Genomic DNA, 21,975 nt, shown 5'->3' with positions numbered 1-21,975 from the left:
GGTCTCACGCCGTATCGTACAAAAATAAGAGTATTAGTTTGGATTACGTTTCTCCGTGCTGTATCGAGATCCCATTCTTACATACTTCGAAATTCTGAATTGCTGAAAGTGGTCAATATTCGTCTGGTTTGTCCTCAGATCTATTTCTTCTCTAGATTGTTTTACGTGCTCGATTATTACATGTTCGATGGCTATAGACACTTGTAAGCGATTAGACGAGTTGTGTGCCATATTTGTGATCCTGGTTAACGTTACTGTCGGCTCTACAGTGAAACGTTTCGGTGGGTTTCAGGTCGAGTACCGTCGCTGTCAATACGTCCCTTGCTCGTTTATGTGCGTGCCGTGTGCGTGCCATAGTGTGTGTCACGCGATGCCTGTGCGAACGCGTTAACATATGTGGGCAGAACAGCCGCTATCAAGGCTTCGTCCGTCCGGTTCATTTCTCTCTCTCTCTCTCTCTCTCTCTCTCATGAACAGTGGTTCTCACGGATCATTGGTATAGTTTACATTCTATACAATTGTTTCAATATGAACAATTTCATATTCTCTTTCATCGCTTCTCGAGAACACTGTTTATCGTGTAAAAATTTTCAGATTCCTACAAATTTTATCGAATACTCATAATTGTATCAATGATTTCATTTAACGTAAAATATATTCAGTGTAGTCTCTCAAGGCAGTTTTTTTACGCGAAAGTTAATTTACCAAAATAATAAGTTCTACCATAAAGATCTTTGCTGGTAACGAACGAGGAAGTTAACGACCAGTCTCTTGTTTCTTTGCACGATGCTCGCGAACCCTCGATTATTTTTCGCGCTAATGAACGTTTATATACACACAGCCGGGGACTGGGTGTCACTGTCCGCGCTTAATGCGATTGCAGTTCATGATAAGATGTTGCCTCTTGGCAATCGTTAGCGTCGCTTTCGCCCCGCTCGCTTATTCTACATGCACGCGCTACCCTTGGCACGCGTGTGTGTACAAATTCGCTCTAGATCTTATTGAAATCTCTCTCGCGGACGTTCTACCCTTGAACTTCAGCAAGTTTGTCGTCTGAACGCAAGCTCTCACCTTTCCAATTAATGTGAAATCTGCTAAATAAAAATTACCGAATAAACATTAATTATTTACTTAAAAAATTTACAAGCAAATATTTGAAATCAAATACTAATATAGTGCAGATATCGAATATGACGATTAGTTGAGCTCGTTGGAGAGAATGTCAATGAAAAAAGTGGACACATCGTCAAGGTATACGAGAAAGAGACCGGAAAGAGAAAAGAGGCATAAGAAACGGCAGGAGAGATGCGGCGAAAGAGAAGGAAGGAGGAGACTAGCAAAGCCGTCTTATCCCGAGGGAGCGGAGGCAACATGGGAAACCAATTAGCCGAAGAACGCCGCCACCGTGCCGTTAGATATGAAGCGAGCTCGATAGTACGGTGAACTGGCCGTTGCTGCCGGTTTCAACAGTGTTGTTACCGATACATTACTGGGCGTTATCGTCAAGCACCCGCAAACCTGCCGTGCCATGAGCCTTTCTTCGGTAATATTCAATTCTACGGAAAGATTGACGACCCACGGGAATTAAAAATCTCGCTGCGTTTGGTAACGTGTGATTGTCCACCTCGAGATACTGCGTTAATGCGCGAGAATTATCTTACTTTCATTTTCTTTTCTTTCCCTCTTCTTCATATGTTGTAGTATCATATCGTTACGCGCATTCAGATGTGCGTTTTAATGCGACACAATACATGCATGTGAAAGATAAAATAATATGCAATCTTGCAGTTATGTGAACGAGTTTGAATCAGATTTGCTGAAATCAGAATGTGCTTCCAATGTTTTTGAACAATTATTTCATTTGAAAATGTCAAGTAAATCTTAACATGAGTAAGAAATTCATACGGGGATTATTTAATGAATGGTGCTGGCATAATTTTACGTGATTTTATTTAAAATTGCTTGAGATATTTATTTAAAATATCTCAACTTAGTTGTATCCATTCATTACTTTAAATATACATTTTATATGCATAAAATATAATGATGCATAGAAAATTTTGATAGGGAGAGACCGAGAGGCGTATTATTCATGGGCTAATTAATTTTCGAGACTGTAACGGACGATCTCTGTACAAACTCTTCGTTCGGGATTCATGTTACCGCGTTGTAAATCTCGAAGATTCAGAGAACGTTGTTCGTCAGCGAGGATCACCTACGGCGCGCTGCCGGTTTTTCGTGGTCGAGGCGGTTTTTTGAGGTGGACGATCATTTGGAAGTCTAATTTATACGACAGTTAAATTAAAACGACTGCGGTGGCGGCGATGGTGGAACGAGAGGTGGACGCAACTGCGAATCTCCATCGAGTACGAGGGAACGAGGGTGAGAGTAAGTGAGACAGGAAAAGCACGAAAGAACGAAAGGCAGGCACTGTATATACAGAGTCGGGAAGTCGAGAGGCTCTTACGTGAAGAGAAGAGGTACAGGGAATACTCCGAGAAAGAGATGAGACTATATCGTGATTAGGGAGGAATGTTGATTAGATCCATCAGCTGGACGAGTGCGGACCCTCTTTTCTTCTCGCTGGACCCTTTGCCTCTTAAACCGATCTCCCTTCCTCTCACTCGCATCTTTCTGACCTAAAAACTTGATTCTTTTCCTGTAGAGACGTATAGTTCCCGAATTTATCATCATATACTATTTTTTTCTTTCTGACGTTTCAACTATTCTCTCAAAGATATTACTCTTGTTTGTAATGTATTGCTTATAAATTAGAAATTAAATTTGTTATATTAAAATTATAGTTATATTAACATAACGAAATTTTTAAATATATTAGATATAATATATTAGATACCAATATATCATTCAATCATCAATATATATATATATATAAATCACATGATATCATTTTATTTATTTTACAATAAATTATAAATATATCTTGTAGATTATACACAACTCCAAATATTGATGGATTTTTTATATACATATACATATATATATATATGTGTGTGTGTGTGTGTGTGTGTATAAAATTGATATTGGTTCAATCATCATCAATAGTTTTGCATTAGAAATAATCGTATTCAGAAAAAAATCCATATTTTACTGAATTTTACGACGTAGAGAAATCTAATCATTTACTTTGATTCTGGAACCGAAACTCGTTTTTGTGGCGAACGTGTTTTCGATAACGCATCGCCGTGGCAGCAGCCAAAAACGATGGATGCCCGATGCAGTAGGAGTCGTAAAAGCAACAGTACGAATCCGGATTTCGTTTTATTGACAACGCGCCAAATACCGGATTCCATATTTATGACTGGTCGGTCATCTTCTCCTCCGTGTTGTATCTAACACGTCGCTCACTCGTGCGTTTATCCCGTGAAAGGAGATGAACGCTAGCCGGAGCTTCAAAACAGGCTGTTGCTTCGTCTCGTTCTCACTCTTTCCTCTCGTCTCTCCTCATCTCAACCATAAATTTGTTTCGTTTATACGACCGTTTTAAAATCATTCCTCAGTCAGGTGTACACCTTGTTAAGGTCTAAACTCGTGGCCATTTAATCGCTTGAAACTTGTGGCTATATGTAGTTAGTGCCTTTAAACTCCCACCTACAGTACATTTTTTTTTTTTACTCTTTTGCATCGTAAATCCGTTACGAAAAATATTTATAACCTGAATATAATCAACGAAAGGAAGTAATCTTTTTAGTCAAAATTATTTCAGTACATATAACTTTTTTACTCGATGTTAAGTGTGTACGTTACGTTATTTCTGAGACGGTGAAAATTATGACGAAATTATCATGACGCAGTTTTTATATCGATTTGAATGTTTAAACAATTTGTCAGTTTTCTTTTTGAGAATGTGTTTTTAAGAACAACGATTAAGATAACGTTATAACTTCTATGGCAGGTAGCTTAGGTTACCTTGAAAATTCATCTCAGATATGTCTCGATTAGTTCGGTTGGATGGTTACGATGCTGGCATGATATTCCATTACGAAGGAAATGTAAATATAATTGTAGTGTGCTGACATAACGGTAAGATAATCCGGCGAGCGGAGGCGCTGCCACTGCAATAAATCGTAATTTATGATCCCTATATACGCCCGCCGGTATCGCCGAGAAATTCAAGACTACACAGACAGAGACTAGACTCTCTTCTCTTTCTCTCTGTCTTTCTTTTACTTTCTCTCTCTCTCTCTCTCTCTTGTCTTCATTTCTACCCATTCTTATTCCGCTCTGTGGAACGACTAAGAAGACAGAGACTCTTGATCTGGGTCCAGCCGATAGGCACACTTACAATGTGCTGCCTTACCTCCATAATCTATCGCTGTCTCTCTCCAGTCTGCCACTCTGTCCAACTTGGATCTGCTAGTTTCTCCGTCTTTATCGCCCCCGTCCGCATCGTTTATGTCTTGTTCTCTTATAACCTTCTCTCGAGCTCTTGAGCACCAATAAATTAATTGCAGAGATTTACATATCTCGCCCGTAAACCAGTCAGCGAGACTAATGCCTGGCCTCTAATTACATAATTATATGGCATTATGTTACGACGGTCAATTAATACGCACGTACAATGATTTGAAAACGCGATTTGCGATAATAAGTTACGTTTCTTCGCGATCTCGTGCGATTCCACGCAAAATATCATGCTTCAAATCACGGAATACACGTACGATGCATATACGTTGCTTCGATAAGCGATCGTAATTTACTGTCCGTGAGGATGACAGTGAACGCGCGTCGGTTATTACGGCGAATATTCTACAAGCGATTCCCAATTTCAATCGCTCTTACTGCACTTGCACGAAATGTTTCGTATGGGATATTAGTGATATCACGCGTTCGACGAAATTCACATTTCATATCATAATGACGGCTGTAACAATACGGGAATGCGTATCAGGGCGCAAACCGATATTGCCTAACGCTCTGCTACTCGGGCTTCGAGATTTCACTTTTCCTCCTTCGCGTAGATTTCGCAGATCGCTCTTTCGAGGGGTTCCTCGATGACTATTACTTCCTCTCAAGGACGCATTCTCGTAGTTCTGAAGAGACATTTTTCCTCAACGGGAAGGAAACGTACGGTATAAACGAGCGGGGGTGGAATATGAGATGCGGGCAACTGATTTATTTAAGGGCCAGGCCAGACATCCGGTTTGTCGAATTACACTTTAAGAGTGCCCATAGTAGACGGACTGGCAGATACAAACAGAGATGGACGACGGGACGAACGTGCGAGTGAGAGGCAACGACGTTGGAACGAGAGCGCGTAGCTCGTCGACCCGTTAACCGTTTATCATTGCATCGACACGAGTCACGCGGTGGACCCTACTGGCCACTTAAAAAACGGCGATTCAGCCTTTAGTAGGAAGTGACGTCAGCTTTGAAGGTATAGGTGCCGTGAGCTATATCTCTCTAAACGCGACGTAAACAGCTTCACTATACGGCTTTCATCGTACGACCGAAGTTTCTCGACCGGATGATGATAATTTGATGAGAATATTCATTCCACAAAATCTTCAATAATTGTCGTTAATTGCGTTGTCATTTCACAATCTTAATGCATAAAATTAACGACGTCTAATAATATCTGAGAAATTGCTTAAGAATCCCAGCGGTTATCGCACGAATTTTCGATTAATTTCACACAATCTTTCGCGAGGTTAGTCTCATTGAAATGATATCGCTCGACTTATTGCAAGCACGATTTGAGGATTATCCGCTTTGACAACCATGATCTTTCGTTTTACGTTAGGTGGCTAGTAGGAAACGGTCCGACGACGACCAATGCATTATTAATGTCCCCTTACTCGTTACCACTCTCGTATTTACTTGCTCATGCAATCTATCGGCATCCCTGAGTAAAATAGTCATTCAAGGATCGTGAGTAATTAATCAAATCGAAGAGTGACTTCTTATTTCATACACATCGTGTGCCTGCTTGAGATTTTCTGATAAGAAAATCTTTATTTAATTATTTCATGTGAAACTCTTTCTGAGTCATCATTATATAAAAAATATACGCTATATTTGTCCTCCAGCCATTTATTTCGTTCAAAAATTTAAGCTATTGGTTCTTAAATTAAACAAACATTTAAAAAACAAAAAATGTTCCATATTTTTCTATTTTCTCGAAGCTCTATTTTCTGGAGAGGGAGGCACATATCTTTATTTTATAAAATATTGAAAATTATTTTTGTTTAGTCAAAATCATTTTTATTCTTATCTACAAGAACTCCCGTGATATACAATATATCACATAAATGCTTTTATGACCTATTCATTGTTCGTTATATTTTACAAAAAAATTTTTTCTACAAACCAATAAATTCACGTAACACGTGTCTGCTCTAGCAGATCCTTTAGAGTTGACCGCGTAACGATTTCAGACGAGATACCAGAGCAAGCAATCGAGGGAGGGAGCGAGTTGGTACATTATCGCGAAGATGACGCTTATGACAGCATGTGGGAGTAGCTGTCACTCATTGTTGCCTGGCCAGACTTGATATACCCAGACATTTCGCTTCGTGATATCGAGAGATTCGCCTGCTTCAAATTCTTGCCCTTCAACCTCGCGGCGGGACGAGATCAATAAACTGTCAAATATCGTGTTTTTTTTTTTTTAGATGTATGTTTTATAAAAAGTACAGAAAGTTACTTTTAAAGTGATCGCTATTAAGATATATTATTTGAGCGGAAAAATTTATGCTTGAATCTGCTTGAAAAAACGAAGTCAATGACCCTCAGGAGGATCCGTTCGTTCATCATATACGATCGTTATGAAGAATCATTCAATGAGTGCTCCCATCCCGCCGCGCCGTGGCTCTAATAACACTAATAACACTTCGGAATACGTTAGCGAGAATCAACGAATTGGCCTTAGATTGATCTACGATTTGTTATTTGTGTACTGCCAAGTATTATAATTTGTGCCAAGGGAGAAAGTTGGTTGAACTCATTGATGTCTCTTTTTTTATTCCTTTGTTGTCCTATGAAAATTTTGTTCATGCGCAATTTTATTCATAAACAATTTCAACAATTTCTTATTTGTTTCGTTCATCGGTCATTTAGATGTTATAACTGCAGTCACGTATTTCTACGTACAGCGCTTTGTGCATTGCCGTCGAACTGATTCGTAAAACAAACTTACGTTCCGCGCGCGAAAGTAATTCCGCGCGTGTCCCGACGCAGATCCGTAGACGTCTCGTTTCTTTCCTCCTACGGCGGGAGATTCTCTACGAGCGTCATTATCACACGGCTACACCTACGGAATAAACGATTGAATATTTACGGCAGACATTCGTCCGCGCACGCGGCTTCTCCCAGTAAATCCGTTGATTCGTAAGTCGTGCGCGTCTTGTCGGGCTCCCCCGAATCATTTAAGTATGCCGGCAGCATTTTCGTGGAGAGATACGTGTGCTCCGTCTTTAATCGAGATCGAAATCGGCTTGACGCACGCGTGGATCATCAATGGTCAGCGTGCAGGACAGTATCGCGAAATTTCTTTTTGAGAATCACAATGAAAGGAAAGAGCGTATTAAAGATCATTAAAAATTAACGAGACGTTCTATGTCACGATGAATTATTTCGGAATGCTCGGTAATACAAATTGTTTCAATGTTGCATCGTACGTTAATTTGATAAATATATATTTCGTGGAATCATGTGAGATTAATGTTATTTTTTTTTAGTACGTACACCAAAATAGCACATTGTAAATGTCCATTAATTCTAATTTTGTCTTATTCGAAAAGTCGAACACTTTATCAATCACGTTATTTTTACATGATGTTACATTATTGTTTATATAATATATGCGATTAAAAGGAAAATCCAGAGTACGTGCGTGTTCAGCATAGACAACGAAAAAATTTTCGACGTACGTTAGCGTGACATGGGCTTCACGAGCTAGAAATTTTTATTTACATGAAACAAAACTATTGAAAATGAAAATAATATATAAAAAAAGCGATATCAACGTTTCGTAACAGACTGTGATTGATTTTCAAACGTCAACATTTTTGAAATTGTCTAGATGAAGTCGAGACCGATGTGACGCGCGTGTAGGTAATATTAAGGAAGAGAGTAAGATAAAGTACGAGAAATCTGCGAAATAAATTTGTAAATGGAGGTGTAAAAATGCGCGCGCGCAAAGGAGAAAAAAAATATAAAGATTAATGTAAAAAAAATTAACGTACGATCTTTTCTGTATTTCAGAGGCCGCCTTCCTCGTCGCTTTCGTATCCCGGCGCGGGTGCTAACGATGACGCCCGCAGCCCCGGAAGTGGTGGTACACCTGGACCTCTCAGCCAGCAAGCGCCAGCCAGCTTGGATTCATCGGACCCAGGTAAGTTTGATGATCGTTGTAAAGGAGAAATATGTAACGAAACGGCATAAATTTTTATCTACGTTATATACGTATTATAATTTATTTTTTAACGGTAAACAACATACAGTTGTCTTTTTCTAAATACCTAATTCAGTAAAGGTCACATTGGATTGATAAATATAGCGTTGGGTTTAATATCGCGTAAGCGACGACGGCTTATAAAAATTTTTGGATCGATTGAAGTAGAATTAAAGTAGGTTTCCCTCACGTGGGGCAATGAAACATGTCCAGGCACGACTCGCGCGGGTGACGACGGCTAGGCGGGCTAATGACAATATCACGCGACGAACAACGAGTTGATGACAATCAAGACGCGCGTCTAGTTGGGACCCCACGGACCGCTTCTACACGCCCTTCAAATTTTATGAACACGGACGCGAGCGTCTATACCATCAAACTCGCGGCGAAGCCACCGTCGAGCCTAATGAGCAGTTTGTCGCATTGGCGTAGTCAACGAGATTTTATTATTATACAACAATTCATAATCAATTATTATGCTTTATTCCTTTAAGCAAATAACATTTTTTTTCCAAAGCTACCCTGGCGCGATACATATAAGATTACACTTTTCTAGTCCCATTGTATTTATACGAATATTTCGTTGCAGAAAGACGCTTTATTACTTTGTCTTACTTTATTTTACTGCGATATGAAGAAAAATATGTATTTCTCTATATTTGCTACGATTTATTCTATCGTTAACGGGTACAATAACGAAAATGTTTGTTGATGGTAGACCGAAGGAAAGTGGAAAAGTTCGGTAGTAACGAACGAACCGCGCCAATGGTTAAAACGCGACCGGGTTCAGTCAGTCACCGGAGGGTATACAAGTTCACGACATCATCCCATAAAGATTCATTAAGGTCCCGCCGTTCTCTATATTCGTTCTGTCGTGCCAACATTATAGTGCCGCGTAGCGTGCCAGTTCGGCCGGGCGTGCACGCACATACATACGTATGTACGCGGGCGAGAAACAAAACGGTTGATCAATAACAATCATAAGTGCGAGCTACGCCAAACGACGACGGACGACTGGGCGAGAAGATGATGAAGATGAAACCGATGATGACTGATAATCAGCGAGAGAGGAGGAAATAATGAATGGCCGCTTCTGAAATGGTGCCGCGTAACGTTCAACGTTAAGAAATAGTCTTGTTGCATCTTCGTTCTTGCTATAATATTCGACGATGCAAATGGAGGGCGTGCAACGGCCATTTCGTGACGAGATACGAATCTGCTGTGCGAGATTTGTCGCGGAAAAATGTTGACGAGGGTCTTGCGCGCGAGTTTCTTTCAGCACGTGCCTACCGTCCTTTTAATTTCGCCAAGCACTTACAATTAATCGTACAAGTTCATGACTCTTGCTTTGTAAGGTGAATGGCCTAACAATAATCGTTCATCTATATCGTATATCCATAATTGGCATAAAAACATAAGTGGTTCAAATTAATGTTTTTCGAAAATAATATTCGCGAGCTTGAAAATTCTATGATTGTAAGTATAATCATTAAATTGCTATTGTTCTCATGTTTTACGAAGAGATGTAATAAATGAAGGATAATCCTTCTGCTATTTTCAAACTTACAAAATAACTTATCCCCAATTCTTATCCCCATTATGGTAATGATATCGCCTCATAGGTATATAGAATAAAGTAATACGGGGTATTTTCCTGTAATATAATGAATTAGAAGTTCATTTTAATTTACTTCAACTAGAAATTTAAATATAAAAATATCAATGATATTATTAACAATAATATACCTCTTTTTGGTTTTAGTTAAAAAAATTAAGTAGAGATGATAATTAGGATGGGGGGGGGGTAATATAATGTGGGAAATTAAATTATAATATTATTATTGAAATAGGTAAAAAATGTAAAATAAAAATTCTTAGATTTAATTGGTTAAAAAAATCAATATTTTATAATTCGAAGTTAAAGTGTAAAAAATTACTTTAAGAATAAAAAATTAAGAGTAAAGAGTGTAAAATAATATATAATTTAAGTAAGATATATAAAAGGTATTAATTATTATTTTTTAATGCAATTAAAATGTTATAGTAAGTTAACTAATATCCTTTTATTGAAATTATTGATTAATTTTAATAATTAAATGAATATTTAAATCTATTTAATAAATCTATTTAATTAAAACAAAAAAACATATAAAGAGCATACTTAGAAGCATATTCCAACAAATCAAATTTGATGGAAGAGAAACGAATAATATACGTATTACCTAACATTGTCATACATCTTCCTAGCTGAGAAGTTAAGAAGTAGAGATAAAATTTTTCTCGCTCTCTCATACACGTGTAGTACATACATATCCGACAAACACAAATGTTAATGTCATCTTCAGATTTAATATCCACGAATTGAACGTGCGTGTATTGCGCGTACAGGCTACTGTTGGTTCGTGACCAGATATCAATCTCCGCGGGCGAGATCTGTCGTGAGAGCGCGTAGAACGTAGAACCCGAGAGTTTCGCACGTGGCCACCGTGGAAAGCGCAACCGTTGACGCACGCGAGATCGCGAGAGAGGGGAAAAAAAAATTGATGGCTCTCCTGCGCAGCGACAGGAACATGATAATCCGCAATTGGCGCTTTCACCGAGCGACGATAGCGAGCGTTTGGAGAACGTCCGTAAAGATATACGTACGTTCTCCGCCTCTCTCGTCGTTCGGTATTTTTCTTACATAAGCACGATCCGATCGCGACGCAGTTGACGTCTCGGGAAATGCAAATTATTCTTTTATTCATAAAACGGGAGAACGCGCGAATGCGATGAAACGATGAATGTACATGTTTTATTTAATAACGTGTGATCGATTAAAGATCGATGTTAAAGGTGTTAAAAGAACTTAATTAGATACGTACATATTAGATTCGCGGAAATATCATTGAGCTTAGACAAATCACACCTGTCAACATAAATTACAGTCATACGATAAGATTGCGTTTATAATTATTGATTAGTTGAATTATTATATCAAATGAGATTAGATTGTTAAATCTCGCGCACACAACATTTTCGTTCTCAATATATTGTGCACGCATGATTCACAAAATCATGATTTGCAAAAATCGAAAGAAACTGACGATGCATTGCTATCCATTATGTCGCGTATCTCGTATCTCTTAATCGCAACGCTATTGCGATGTACGTGTATGTCATTAACGCGAAAGCACGTCCGTGGGCTTCGAGAAGCGAGGAAACGATACGAGTGTCGAATACATTAACAACTGCAACGAATAATCGCCGCCTCGCGTCGCACAAATTCCGAAATTCCGAAATATCGTTAAATGATACAATAAATTCATTTATCTCCGATAAGCAAGACAGCGTCGCTCTTTTTCTTTTTTTGTCAATTTTTATTAATAAATTTAATGATAACTAAAGTAAAACAAAATTGTTTCATGAAGAAACTGATGATGATGTACTTAGTCTTGTGAAATTCACGTCGCAGCTAATTGTATTACCAAATGTAATGATAAAGGGCTGCAATCTTGAAGTATTAAATAAAAATGTCGATGGTGCTCATCCGTGTGCATCATCCGTCTCGCAATATGGATTATTTAGGTTTCTTAATCCTCTTTAGAAGTTTCATCCCTTCGTAAATGGTGAATATATTGATGCTTGTAGATTTTCTTACACTCGCATACAACGTGAGTTACTCGCGTTGGCTGCATGGTTACTTAATGTCGAGATGCTATCGACACATCCGGGGTTGTCATCGTACGGTATTCGCTTGCTTTGTTTTCCTTCTTCCTTTCGGTCTATTCGTGGTTCTTTTCGTCCCTTTCTTCACACTGTGAGTCTTCATTAACGTGCCAGCTTGTTTGCCGCGAGATATCATCATGAACGGTTTTTTTTTTTTTTTTTTTTTTTTTTGGACGCCTCCTACTTCGCCACGATGACTGACAACGACATCATCGTGCATTGGCGGATCTAATTTGTATTCCATCATTCGTTAAATAATAATCTCACGATGATTTTCGGTGCTGCAGCTCCCAAGTGAACCGTTTCTCTAAACTCTTCGGCGATATTATTCGGGAAATTATCGGCGTTAATAGTTATTACTTTGAATACAATAGCCGATAAAATTTCTGAAACGCTCTCATACTCTTTTTGAAAAAAATTGCTCGGAAAAGGTTACGAGCTCGGCTTTAAACCGTGGTGGTGTCGTAGAGAGTATCATATAGGAGAGATACAAACTGGTACATCACATTTATTCTAGATCAATGGACATAGATACAATAAAATCAGAATGCGAGCGATACATTTGACATTCGTTTTTTAAATGTTCACCGCTACACGACATTTATGTCGTCTCATCCATCGTCCAGTGACACTTTCATGAAAGCTTCGATGGAGACGTCACGTGTGTCAGTCCGGAATGTTTTCCAGGACGGGCTGGAAACGCGCACATCGCCGATACGTGGGAAGAGCACGGCTCGGGGCATTAACATATCGTGTTGCAATCGCTCGCGGATATAAACACGTTCCTCCCCGCAGTGGTTATAAAAGATTCTATCTCAGCTTGGCTGACCGATTGCGATACACGGCCCCGAGGAACTATGCGCCATGTGTGTTATGAACGAGGTAAATATACCAGCGTATACGGCGACAGTGCAACTCTCGTAAAATTTATCTCGCGTGTGATACCCCCGACTTTTGTTTTTCACCAACCTACGAACATTAATTCCCTCTTCACTTTGCTGACCAAATATACCTCCTCGACATTATCGTTTCGACCTTCTTTTTCAAACGGAGCGACAATGTTTCGTATTACCTTGCGTCGATGCTCATCTATAATTTCTTTTTTTTTTTATTTTTGGTTTTTGCATCAATCTTATCGTACACGACGATCATAAACATATAGTAGATAGTACGATCGTTAAACTTAGGGATTTTCATACGGATGACGATAGTTGCTTTAAATCATCTGCTATCTAATCTACTTTTACGAATATATTTCAAAATATATTCAAAAACATTTAGAGACACGTTGATAACATATGTTTGAATATTATGTGATTAAGAAAGTAGAATTTATTGCTACTTGCCTTAAAAATTGAATAAAAATGAATATAATTGAAACTATGAGATTCGACTGTTACTCTCAATAAGAATATTGGAGAAAGTGAGCCAATTTTTATTTAATTGCATTATGAGATATCCAAATTGTTTTCAGGAATCTTTCGTTAAGTTAACAGAACATCACCGATTAACATCTCTTCTCGAACACGATTTACCATCTCTGAAACGATCTCTTGTTGATATCGATCATTCTATCTTTGAAATACGCATTATTGCTCGAACGACAAGCAAACAGAGAGAATCTTCCGCTCTTTTTTTTTCGTATTCGGACACTTTCCAGCAGATTGGGTCTTCCGATTTGGCTGGAACGAGTCCTGTCAACCAACGACTGTCCCTTCGTAACAACCTTCGACATCGACTTTGTGTACCTTTCGAGAGAGATCCTTAATCGACGGTTCATCGACTTAGTCGTTTCATCGTCGACTTCTTCTGTCTTGGCTTTTTCTCGCCTCTCGATTGTTCTCTCCTTTTCTTATATGCGGAAAGGAAGAGTACAGTAATGCGCGAGAAAAGGAAAAAGCGTTAGATATCCCTCGTTTTCTGACAACTATCGAGAGTGTATCGGTCGAGGAAGAAAGAGGCAAAGTGACGATGGGGACTGGCAATAAGGGGGAGAAAAAGGGTAAGCGTTAAAGCATGTACGGGGACCAAAGATCACGAGGAATTCTTGGAAATCAGCTTATATGGAGGAGAAGATGCGAGAGAAAGGGGTATCGAAGGAAGGAGATAGTAATGAGGTTGATTCTCTGTTTTCTGTGTTTTCAGCGAGCGGCAGAGAGAGTATCGGTCGGTTATCAGTCCGGAGCTTTTTTTCTCGTTTTGCCCCCTTCTACGTAGAACTTCTTCCCCCCGCATTAATTTCTCTGGTACATCTCTCTCTCTCTCTCTCTCTCTCTCTCTCTCTCTTTCTTGAAGCATTAAACGGTCTTTGTGAATTTCAGTTTTCTTTTTTTCTTTATCCTGAAAACGTTTTGATACATGAGATTCTACATAAAACGTCATTGAATACGAGACAAGAGTATTTCCATCGTCCGACAAGAAACTTTTGTTTGCTCCTGATCTCGTGTAAATAAAAACTGATTCTTTCTAATCAAGAAGATTTTTCTTTAATTATAAGATTTAGTTTAGATTCTCTGATGAAGAAAAAAAAAGATTCTTTCTAGAGTGTACATCACATACGTTACATTAGAAATAAATTGCTATAATTTATTCCTTAAATTCAATGGAAATAATTTAACGAAAATACCAATTATTACATTCTTGCATTTCGCGGTAACAAATCATACACTGAACCGATTTAATAGCCTGTTACGAATTGGGAACGTTCGAGACCCAAAGCAACTGCAGAAATTGGCGTAATACGCCTTATTATTATCGAAACCGCCACGGCGAGAGGTTCTCAACTTGTGCGCGCGAGTAATGATCGATAGCGCGCAGATGGCACCAGGAAGCGATTAAATTATGAAATGTGTGTATATTTGCAATGACATTGCTCGCGCTTACAACGACACGTCGTGTACAAAGTTTATGAGACGTAGCCGAGCAGGGGAGAAACCGGGGTCGGACATCGCGATACCAAAGTTAATTGGCATGTTAATGAATAATAAACTCGTGTCACTCGCGCGCGGGGTATCGATAGCTCTCGGGACGGTTTGTAACTACGGACGTGACAGCGTGGCTGATATACTCTCTCATTAATATTATTGTTTACTATGCTTCTAATCTCTAATTTTTGTAACCCGCGCTCGACTACGTTTTTATCGAATGGACTTGTCAGAGTTCATTGATTTGAACGACGGCGCGCTGAACATTATATTCGTTTATTTTCGTTATCTTCATTCCCGGTTGATTCTTGCTCTGGTCTGGCTGACCTGAAGAAAAAATTTTCTTTATCTGTCTCATCCGATAGGCGAAACCTACGTCAGTGAGCCACAACTGCAATGCTGTAAATTGGAAACGAGACGTTTACCATCTGGTCGATTAATTCTTTGAGTCACGAATAACGATAAAGCCACAGATCGGACTTGACAAATACTCGAGTGTAATATAAAGAGAGTAATATCTATAATAGAGAGAAATTTATTAAATTTTAACTGTTTGTTAGCTACAATTTTTGAGTTTCAACCCCTCCCCCCCTCCTCAGGCAGGATAATTAAACTACGGATAACTTTATACATTTATTAACTTTTTACATCTGTGTATCTCGTAATACAGCGAGTTTTATTTTTTTTTTTTTATATTATTTTCCTGTGTACTGCTAACGTATGTAAATAATCGTATAGCGGTAATCAACGAAAAACAAATAAGCGAGCGCAATATTATTTATTGGCCGTTTGCCAAAAGCAAATTTCAGGATATTTACCTCTCTACCTCATTTCATCGGCATCCTAATAAACGTCGGTATATTCCGGGTGATTTAAAAATAGTCATAAATTCAATCCTCTCACATTTTCTCTTTATCTCTTGCGTGCGCGAAAGCTACACGCGGTCCGCAGAAAAATCAATTAAGCGGCTTATGTGAAATATCGGCGCAATTACGCACGATTGCCAAATCTAGTCGGGCTATCGATGGCTGTATTATCAAATGCCGTTCGCCCGTGTAGATTTCAGCTGCAATTCTCTCCGGCGCACCGTCAGCTTTTCATCGCGAGCGTGCGCATTTTTATTACGCGATGCGGAGGCGTATTACTGCGCTCGGTGGAGCGTGCACGAGAAAAGGGAATCGCACGCGAGATCCTTTTCCGCTGAGGTGAACCAGGAGCGATTGCAAAACCGGCGATCGATAACGGATTTCACGATCGATAGATATCTGCTTTGGTATATTGTTGCATAAGCGCACGGTCCTGGAGAAATTCGCATGGAAATGTTACACGCATAGATGTTAGTTACGAATTTTCTTGACAAGGATTTAACGATTAATAGAGAGATTTTGATTTACGTGTGTATACGAATTCAAAAAAATTAGCAAAAGTTAACTCAAAACTGATATATGACAAGGATTAGGATATTAAAATTTATTATTCCATTTATCAAAATGTCATTCTAAGTTTATGCAATCGACTGACCGAAATTACGTTCCGTGATGTTTGCGATGACAATACAATGATAAACAATTTCACCAGAATCTCGCTTTATCGCAAAAGTCCACGTTGTTGCTTGTAGGGACATTCCGATTCTTTCGCGAAGCCATTCGTCAACTGTTATCAGGCTGTCGGAAATCTTATAACTCTAACACGACATTAATTACGCTTTGTAGCGTACGAGATATGTGTATGTATACTTTTGGTCGAGCGTGAGGCTTATCTTTTCTCACGATGTAGTCATACGCCGTAGTTCGCCGGTACCAGTTTATCGGAAACACCTCCTTTTTTTTGCTGTTCCTCCGGAACCCCCGGGGTGTTGACGAGAGTCGATCGTAAATTTTCTGCTGGTAGAGCTGATGCATGCTTTCTTTTTTTTTCATTAATGTCTCATCATTCTATTTCATCTTTATGCATTACATCATTCCAATGTTCAAACATTATACATTGAAAGCTAACGGCAGAATTCATTAATGCAATTAATATGAAAAAATAATGAATGGATAAATATCTTATTTAAAAACGATTGTGCGTCTGTTTTCTTCAATTTCAGACCAAGTGGAATTTTTATTTACATATTTTTTGTATACAATATCTATAAAGAGAGTGGGGAGAGAGAGAGAGAGAGAGAGAGAGAGAGAGATAAATGAGACTTTTGTAAGATTACTTAGAGAGTAATTTAATTAATTTTATTTAAATGTTGCATTTGTTTATTTATGTGCTCGTCAAAAGTCGCTTTTTTTAATCAAAATCGTTACGTACCTCGGAAATAATGATCAGAGAACGTTATCTCGGAAAATAACGAATCAGAGAAAGCCATTTATATGACAAAAATACGACTTGTCGAAAGTGTTATAATGAATAATGCGAGTAGTGCGCCCATCATTCTCGGAGAGTCAGTTTCTCGCCGTTACCGATACTATATCGGCAAAAGAGGAGTGATTGTGGCAACAGTAGAGGGAAGGTTACAGCTGGTTCATTGCATGCAGCAAACTTTCTTTAGTCGCAACGCATGCCTATCACGCAAGACTACATATGGTAAATAATCATTATTTATTTACCATATGTATTTACCACATGTGATACACACACACACACACACACACTTTGTTTATAAGAAGCGCTTAAAAAGCGAGAAAGAGGCTAAAAAAAGCTAGAAGTGACGGGATCAACTTTAATTGCACATACCGCATATTTATTAATTTTTTTACTTTGTTCAGGTAATCTCTGAAAGAAAGCATTTCATCATTCAATATTTTATTGTCAATTAGACATAGGTCTAATTATTGTGCGAATGAAAGTAAATTTCGAATTAATGGCAAAGAGACGCAATACTATATACATGTATCACAATCACGATTTGATATACATACATAACTTACGTATTGTGGTTGAGCACCTCTGTCCGACAGCTGTTGGGAGCACGTAAGATAACCCAAACCAACCGAGTTGTCCCTAGTAGTCGGCTCGCGTGCGTATTGACGTAGTTTGTATTTTTTAAGTCTCTCGTCATGCCCAAATGGCTCGGCTACGCCGCCACGCCGGAGCTTCTTTGATTGTCTTCTGGGAAGCACCGAGATTCTTTCCTTCCTGTCAGCCGGTTAGTAGATCAGCCACGAATTACCACGAAGTCTGCCACGAAAGCCAATCAACGTTGATGCACTCCTGAAAAGATACTTTAGCTCACGTTCTTCGAACATTCTTTATTGTGCGCGCAGTACGAAAGAAAGCTGTTCTGGTAAATTAATGCCCATGCGACTGATGCGACTAGTCCTCAGTCATTATTCAGCGTTGCAGCATTTCCGCAAATTTCATAGAATCTATTCGTTCTTCTCCAAACAAGTAGAGACAAAAAAAAGGAATACTTTTGTAACATTCGTCAAGCACGCGAAACGAGTTAGTGACAAATAATCATTAGTTTTAATAAAAAGAAAACGTTGAAAAGCACGCAACCGTACGAATACGTTCATAATTTACATCTTCAATAAATGTCCCATGTCAAGAAATAATAAATAGCCGTATAACATAGTTACTTGGATGCTATCGGTGGTTCTAAATGCATTGTAGCGATATGGCCCATAAAAACTTAACGAGTCGAAATCTGAAAGCCGAAGATTAACATATTACTCAGTCGCGAACAAACGTACGATCTTAACTTTTTTAGATCATTTATGAGATCGCTCTCTGCGTTTGATAATTGCAGGCACGCGCGTATCGCGATTTACGCAACGAGAATCGAATCGTGAGAGCAACTTCGTATCTCGATTTCGTCATTCTCGAGCCACGCTCAGCTTGTCTTACTTCGTCTCGCTTTTCCTATTCACGACGATGCTCGTAAATCGTTTTGGTCTCTCGAGGGGGAACCTCACGTGACGCCTCGTCGAAACGTATTCTTCTCGACTTTATGCTCGCGATGGTAGTAAAATCTTATCCTTACGAGACACTCTTCCGCGCCGAGGACTAACGGGCACGACTCCCGCCGTTTGCCGTTTTACCCAAAGACCAGGCGGAGAAGAATATGTTCCTCTTGGACGATAACATCGCGTGGTATACCGTATGGCACGTAAAACGCGCCGTTCTCGTGTCATTTAAGACCGTAATACGCTTTGGCGCGGAGAAGCGCAGCTAGTTGGCGACGACGCGATGTCCCGATGTCTCGATGAGGAATTCGGCCAGGGTCGCTACTTCGTCCCGATTACTGCTCTTTGAGAACGCAAGACCCCTGCATAATTCGCATTTGAGAGCGAACTTTTCACTTTTTCACTGTTCAACACTTGGGCAATCGAAATTGGATACATCTCGATACACCGCGAAAAACGTCAAAAACTACTTTGTACTTTGTTTTCTATTCATCATAAACATTCATTCCAAACACGGATTTTGTAGTCGCCATCGCAATAGAAAGCTAAAAAAAACTTTTTGACCATATATACAATTTTGTTTTAGCAGAGAGAGTTTGAGAATGTCGTAAGTTTTTCGCGAAAGATTCACCTCTCACCGCTCGAATTCTTTACAGCGGCCACCTCTTTTGCCGATTTCTTCTTTTCTCTCTCCCTGATTTCCGACGACGAGCGCTTTCCTATCTCTACTTCCATCTTCTCTCTGCATTCCTTGGGGTATTACACGCCCCAGCGTGCACCACGTATCTTCCTTCTCGCCTACGCGAGGCGCCGACTCGTTGTTGCTTCCTCGGCAGTTCCTACGCGGCTTTCCACGTCGCGAGGATGGGCGAGCGAACTCGTTCAAATCCCGATGCGGCGCCAGGAACAGCGCAAACCCATTACGGATTCATCGTGCGCCATTAGCTAATTCTTCCCTTGCTCCTAACATCTTCCTTTCCGAGCACCCTTTTACCGTCCATCGCGCGAGCGCGAACGATCGTCTTCAGCTCTCTTGTTCCCCTCTTCTTCCTCATCCTATTTCGTGCTTTCCCACCGGACCCTTCAGCCAGCTTTCAGACCTCTTGTAGACCCTTTCTAGCTACTCGGCTTCGCATTTTGCGTAAATGTTCTTATCGCACACTAAATGAGGATCTCCGATTTCCAAAGATTGAAAGATCTAAATTCGGGAAAAATTTTTGGAATTATTTTGGCGATATAATAGGAAAATATTTATGGATCATTCAAGTTCAGGATTTTTTTTTTGTAATCGCAAAACCTTTAGCATTTAGTCAGATGGAAATGGTTTGCGTTTTGAAAAGATCCCGAATATGATACGATCGAGAATATGCTCGATTTTCCGGGAAGCATGTCATAGTGTTGGTTGAAATATATGTAATGATCGACGAGAGAGAGGGAGAGAGAGGGAGAACGAACGAGAAGATCGGTGAGGATAGCAGGCGGTGAAAGCATGAGGAAGACACGAGTGGAGAAGAGTGGAGGACAATCCCGTGCGCGTACTATGGAACGAAAATGCAGTCACCCGGAATAAACGAGGAGACCCGAAGTTGTTGGTCGAAGTTCAGTCAGAGGGGTTGGGAATGAGTTTGCGTCGTGGCGGTGATGAAACTTTGCCGTGACGAGAAAGAGGGGTTGTCACGCCGTTCGCCTCTAAAGCCACCCTATCCACCCGCGTGGAGCGTGGTAACACACCCCCCTTTTCGTCGTTTCAGCCATTGTTCCTTTACGCACGGCATTCTGGCTTTAAATGCGCGGCTTTGGTATTCTTGTGTCCTCCCTTCATAGGCGACGAAAGAAGCGCTTTCCAACCACTTGTGCGATTACCTTTGTTTTCACGTCGGATTAAGAATTCGCGAAATGACATTTTGCTTGTGTAAATAATTTTTCCCTTTTCTTCTCTCTAAGCAATATAACAAGTTCCCTACAGAAATAAATTATTTTACTGATATATACATATCAGAAGTAAAGTAGGTTAATTATGTGACTCGATTTTATAAAGGGGATACTTATAAAATTACATCAGTGATCAGGTTTAGAATCGTCTGTTCAATATTAAATGAAATGTGCGGATTAGAAATACGAGAGACGTATTTCGGTTGAGGCTTCTAACGAGAAGAAGCGACGTGATGCGGAGGTCGCCGCACGAACGGGTTTACAGCGGACCACACATCGCGGCCACGAGGATAAAAGACACATCATCCTGCGGCCCGTCGCGGATATAAAGACGAGCGTGACATATTTTTGCGATGTCTGAACGATGCGAGCCGAGCGCGCGTATGAGCGCGGGATACGCGCTCTACGAGCCTCTAAATATAGAGCGTGACTCACGACGCGACGCGTAGGAGGAGAGAGAGAGAGAGAGAGGTGGAGGAGGAACGGGAGAAGGGAAGAGACGTGCAAAAATACAACGAGAGAGTGTCGTCTCTGTGCGGAACTTGTGCACTACGACGCTTCCATACGTTCTTTGCGTTCGCGTGCGTCCACTTTCATGCGTGCGCATTCATATAAACATCTGATTTAACCGCGCAACCTCTTATCCGCGACATTTCGCGCAATCGACCAACTCTTGTCTAGATCGTATCTCCGTGCGGACGTATTCAACACTATAGCATGTTGATGCCGTTTACTAAAAATGGACATCGCGTTACTGTTGTTGAAATAATTGCATCTCCGTTTTTCTCAAAAAACAAAATATATCCGATCAATCTTAGTTTTGATCTCCGTGTGTCTCGGGTTACAATGCAAAAGAATAAGTAAAATAAAAACAAGGTTTCCATTAAATTCTTGAATCGATTGAATTCCTTTGCGAACAGACAAAATAAAATGAAAATAGAGAACGAGGCAGAGAGAAGAAGGTCCGCGAACAACGAGAAGAAGGCGATTTTTTTTTTCGCCTCTACCACTGCCGAACAGACTTCATTCTTAGTTTACAAGCGTGTGGTCTACAAAGAGGTTGCCACGTTGTTAAAATAACCGCAGAGACCCGCGACTC

General features: G+C 39.8%; 1 protein-coding gene across 6 annotated transcripts in view; it reads left to right on the top strand.

Moving 5' to 3' along the window:
* hth (Meis homeobox homothorax) overlaps nt 1-21,975 on the top strand; it is a 396,541-nt gene that overhangs the window by 113,219 nt on the left and 261,347 nt on the right. For all 6 annotated transcript variants that reach the window (XM_087408373.1, XM_087408369.1, XM_087408371.1 and 3 more), the window contains exon 7: nt 8,227-8,356. In XM_087408373.1, coding sequence (XP_087264499.1) covers nt 8,227-8,356 — 130 coding nt within the window. The remainder of the gene's footprint in view (nt 1-8,226; nt 8,357-21,975) is intronic.

The sequence above is a fragment of the Acromyrmex echinatior genome, chromosome 8 (genome assembly GCF_024713525.1).
Source record: "Acromyrmex echinatior isolate Ae372 chromosome 8, ASM2471352v2, whole genome shotgun sequence".
Lineage (NCBI taxonomy): Eukaryota > Metazoa > Arthropoda > Insecta > Hymenoptera > Formicidae > Acromyrmex > Acromyrmex echinatior.
This window is presented reverse-complemented; position numbering and strand designations above follow the sequence as displayed.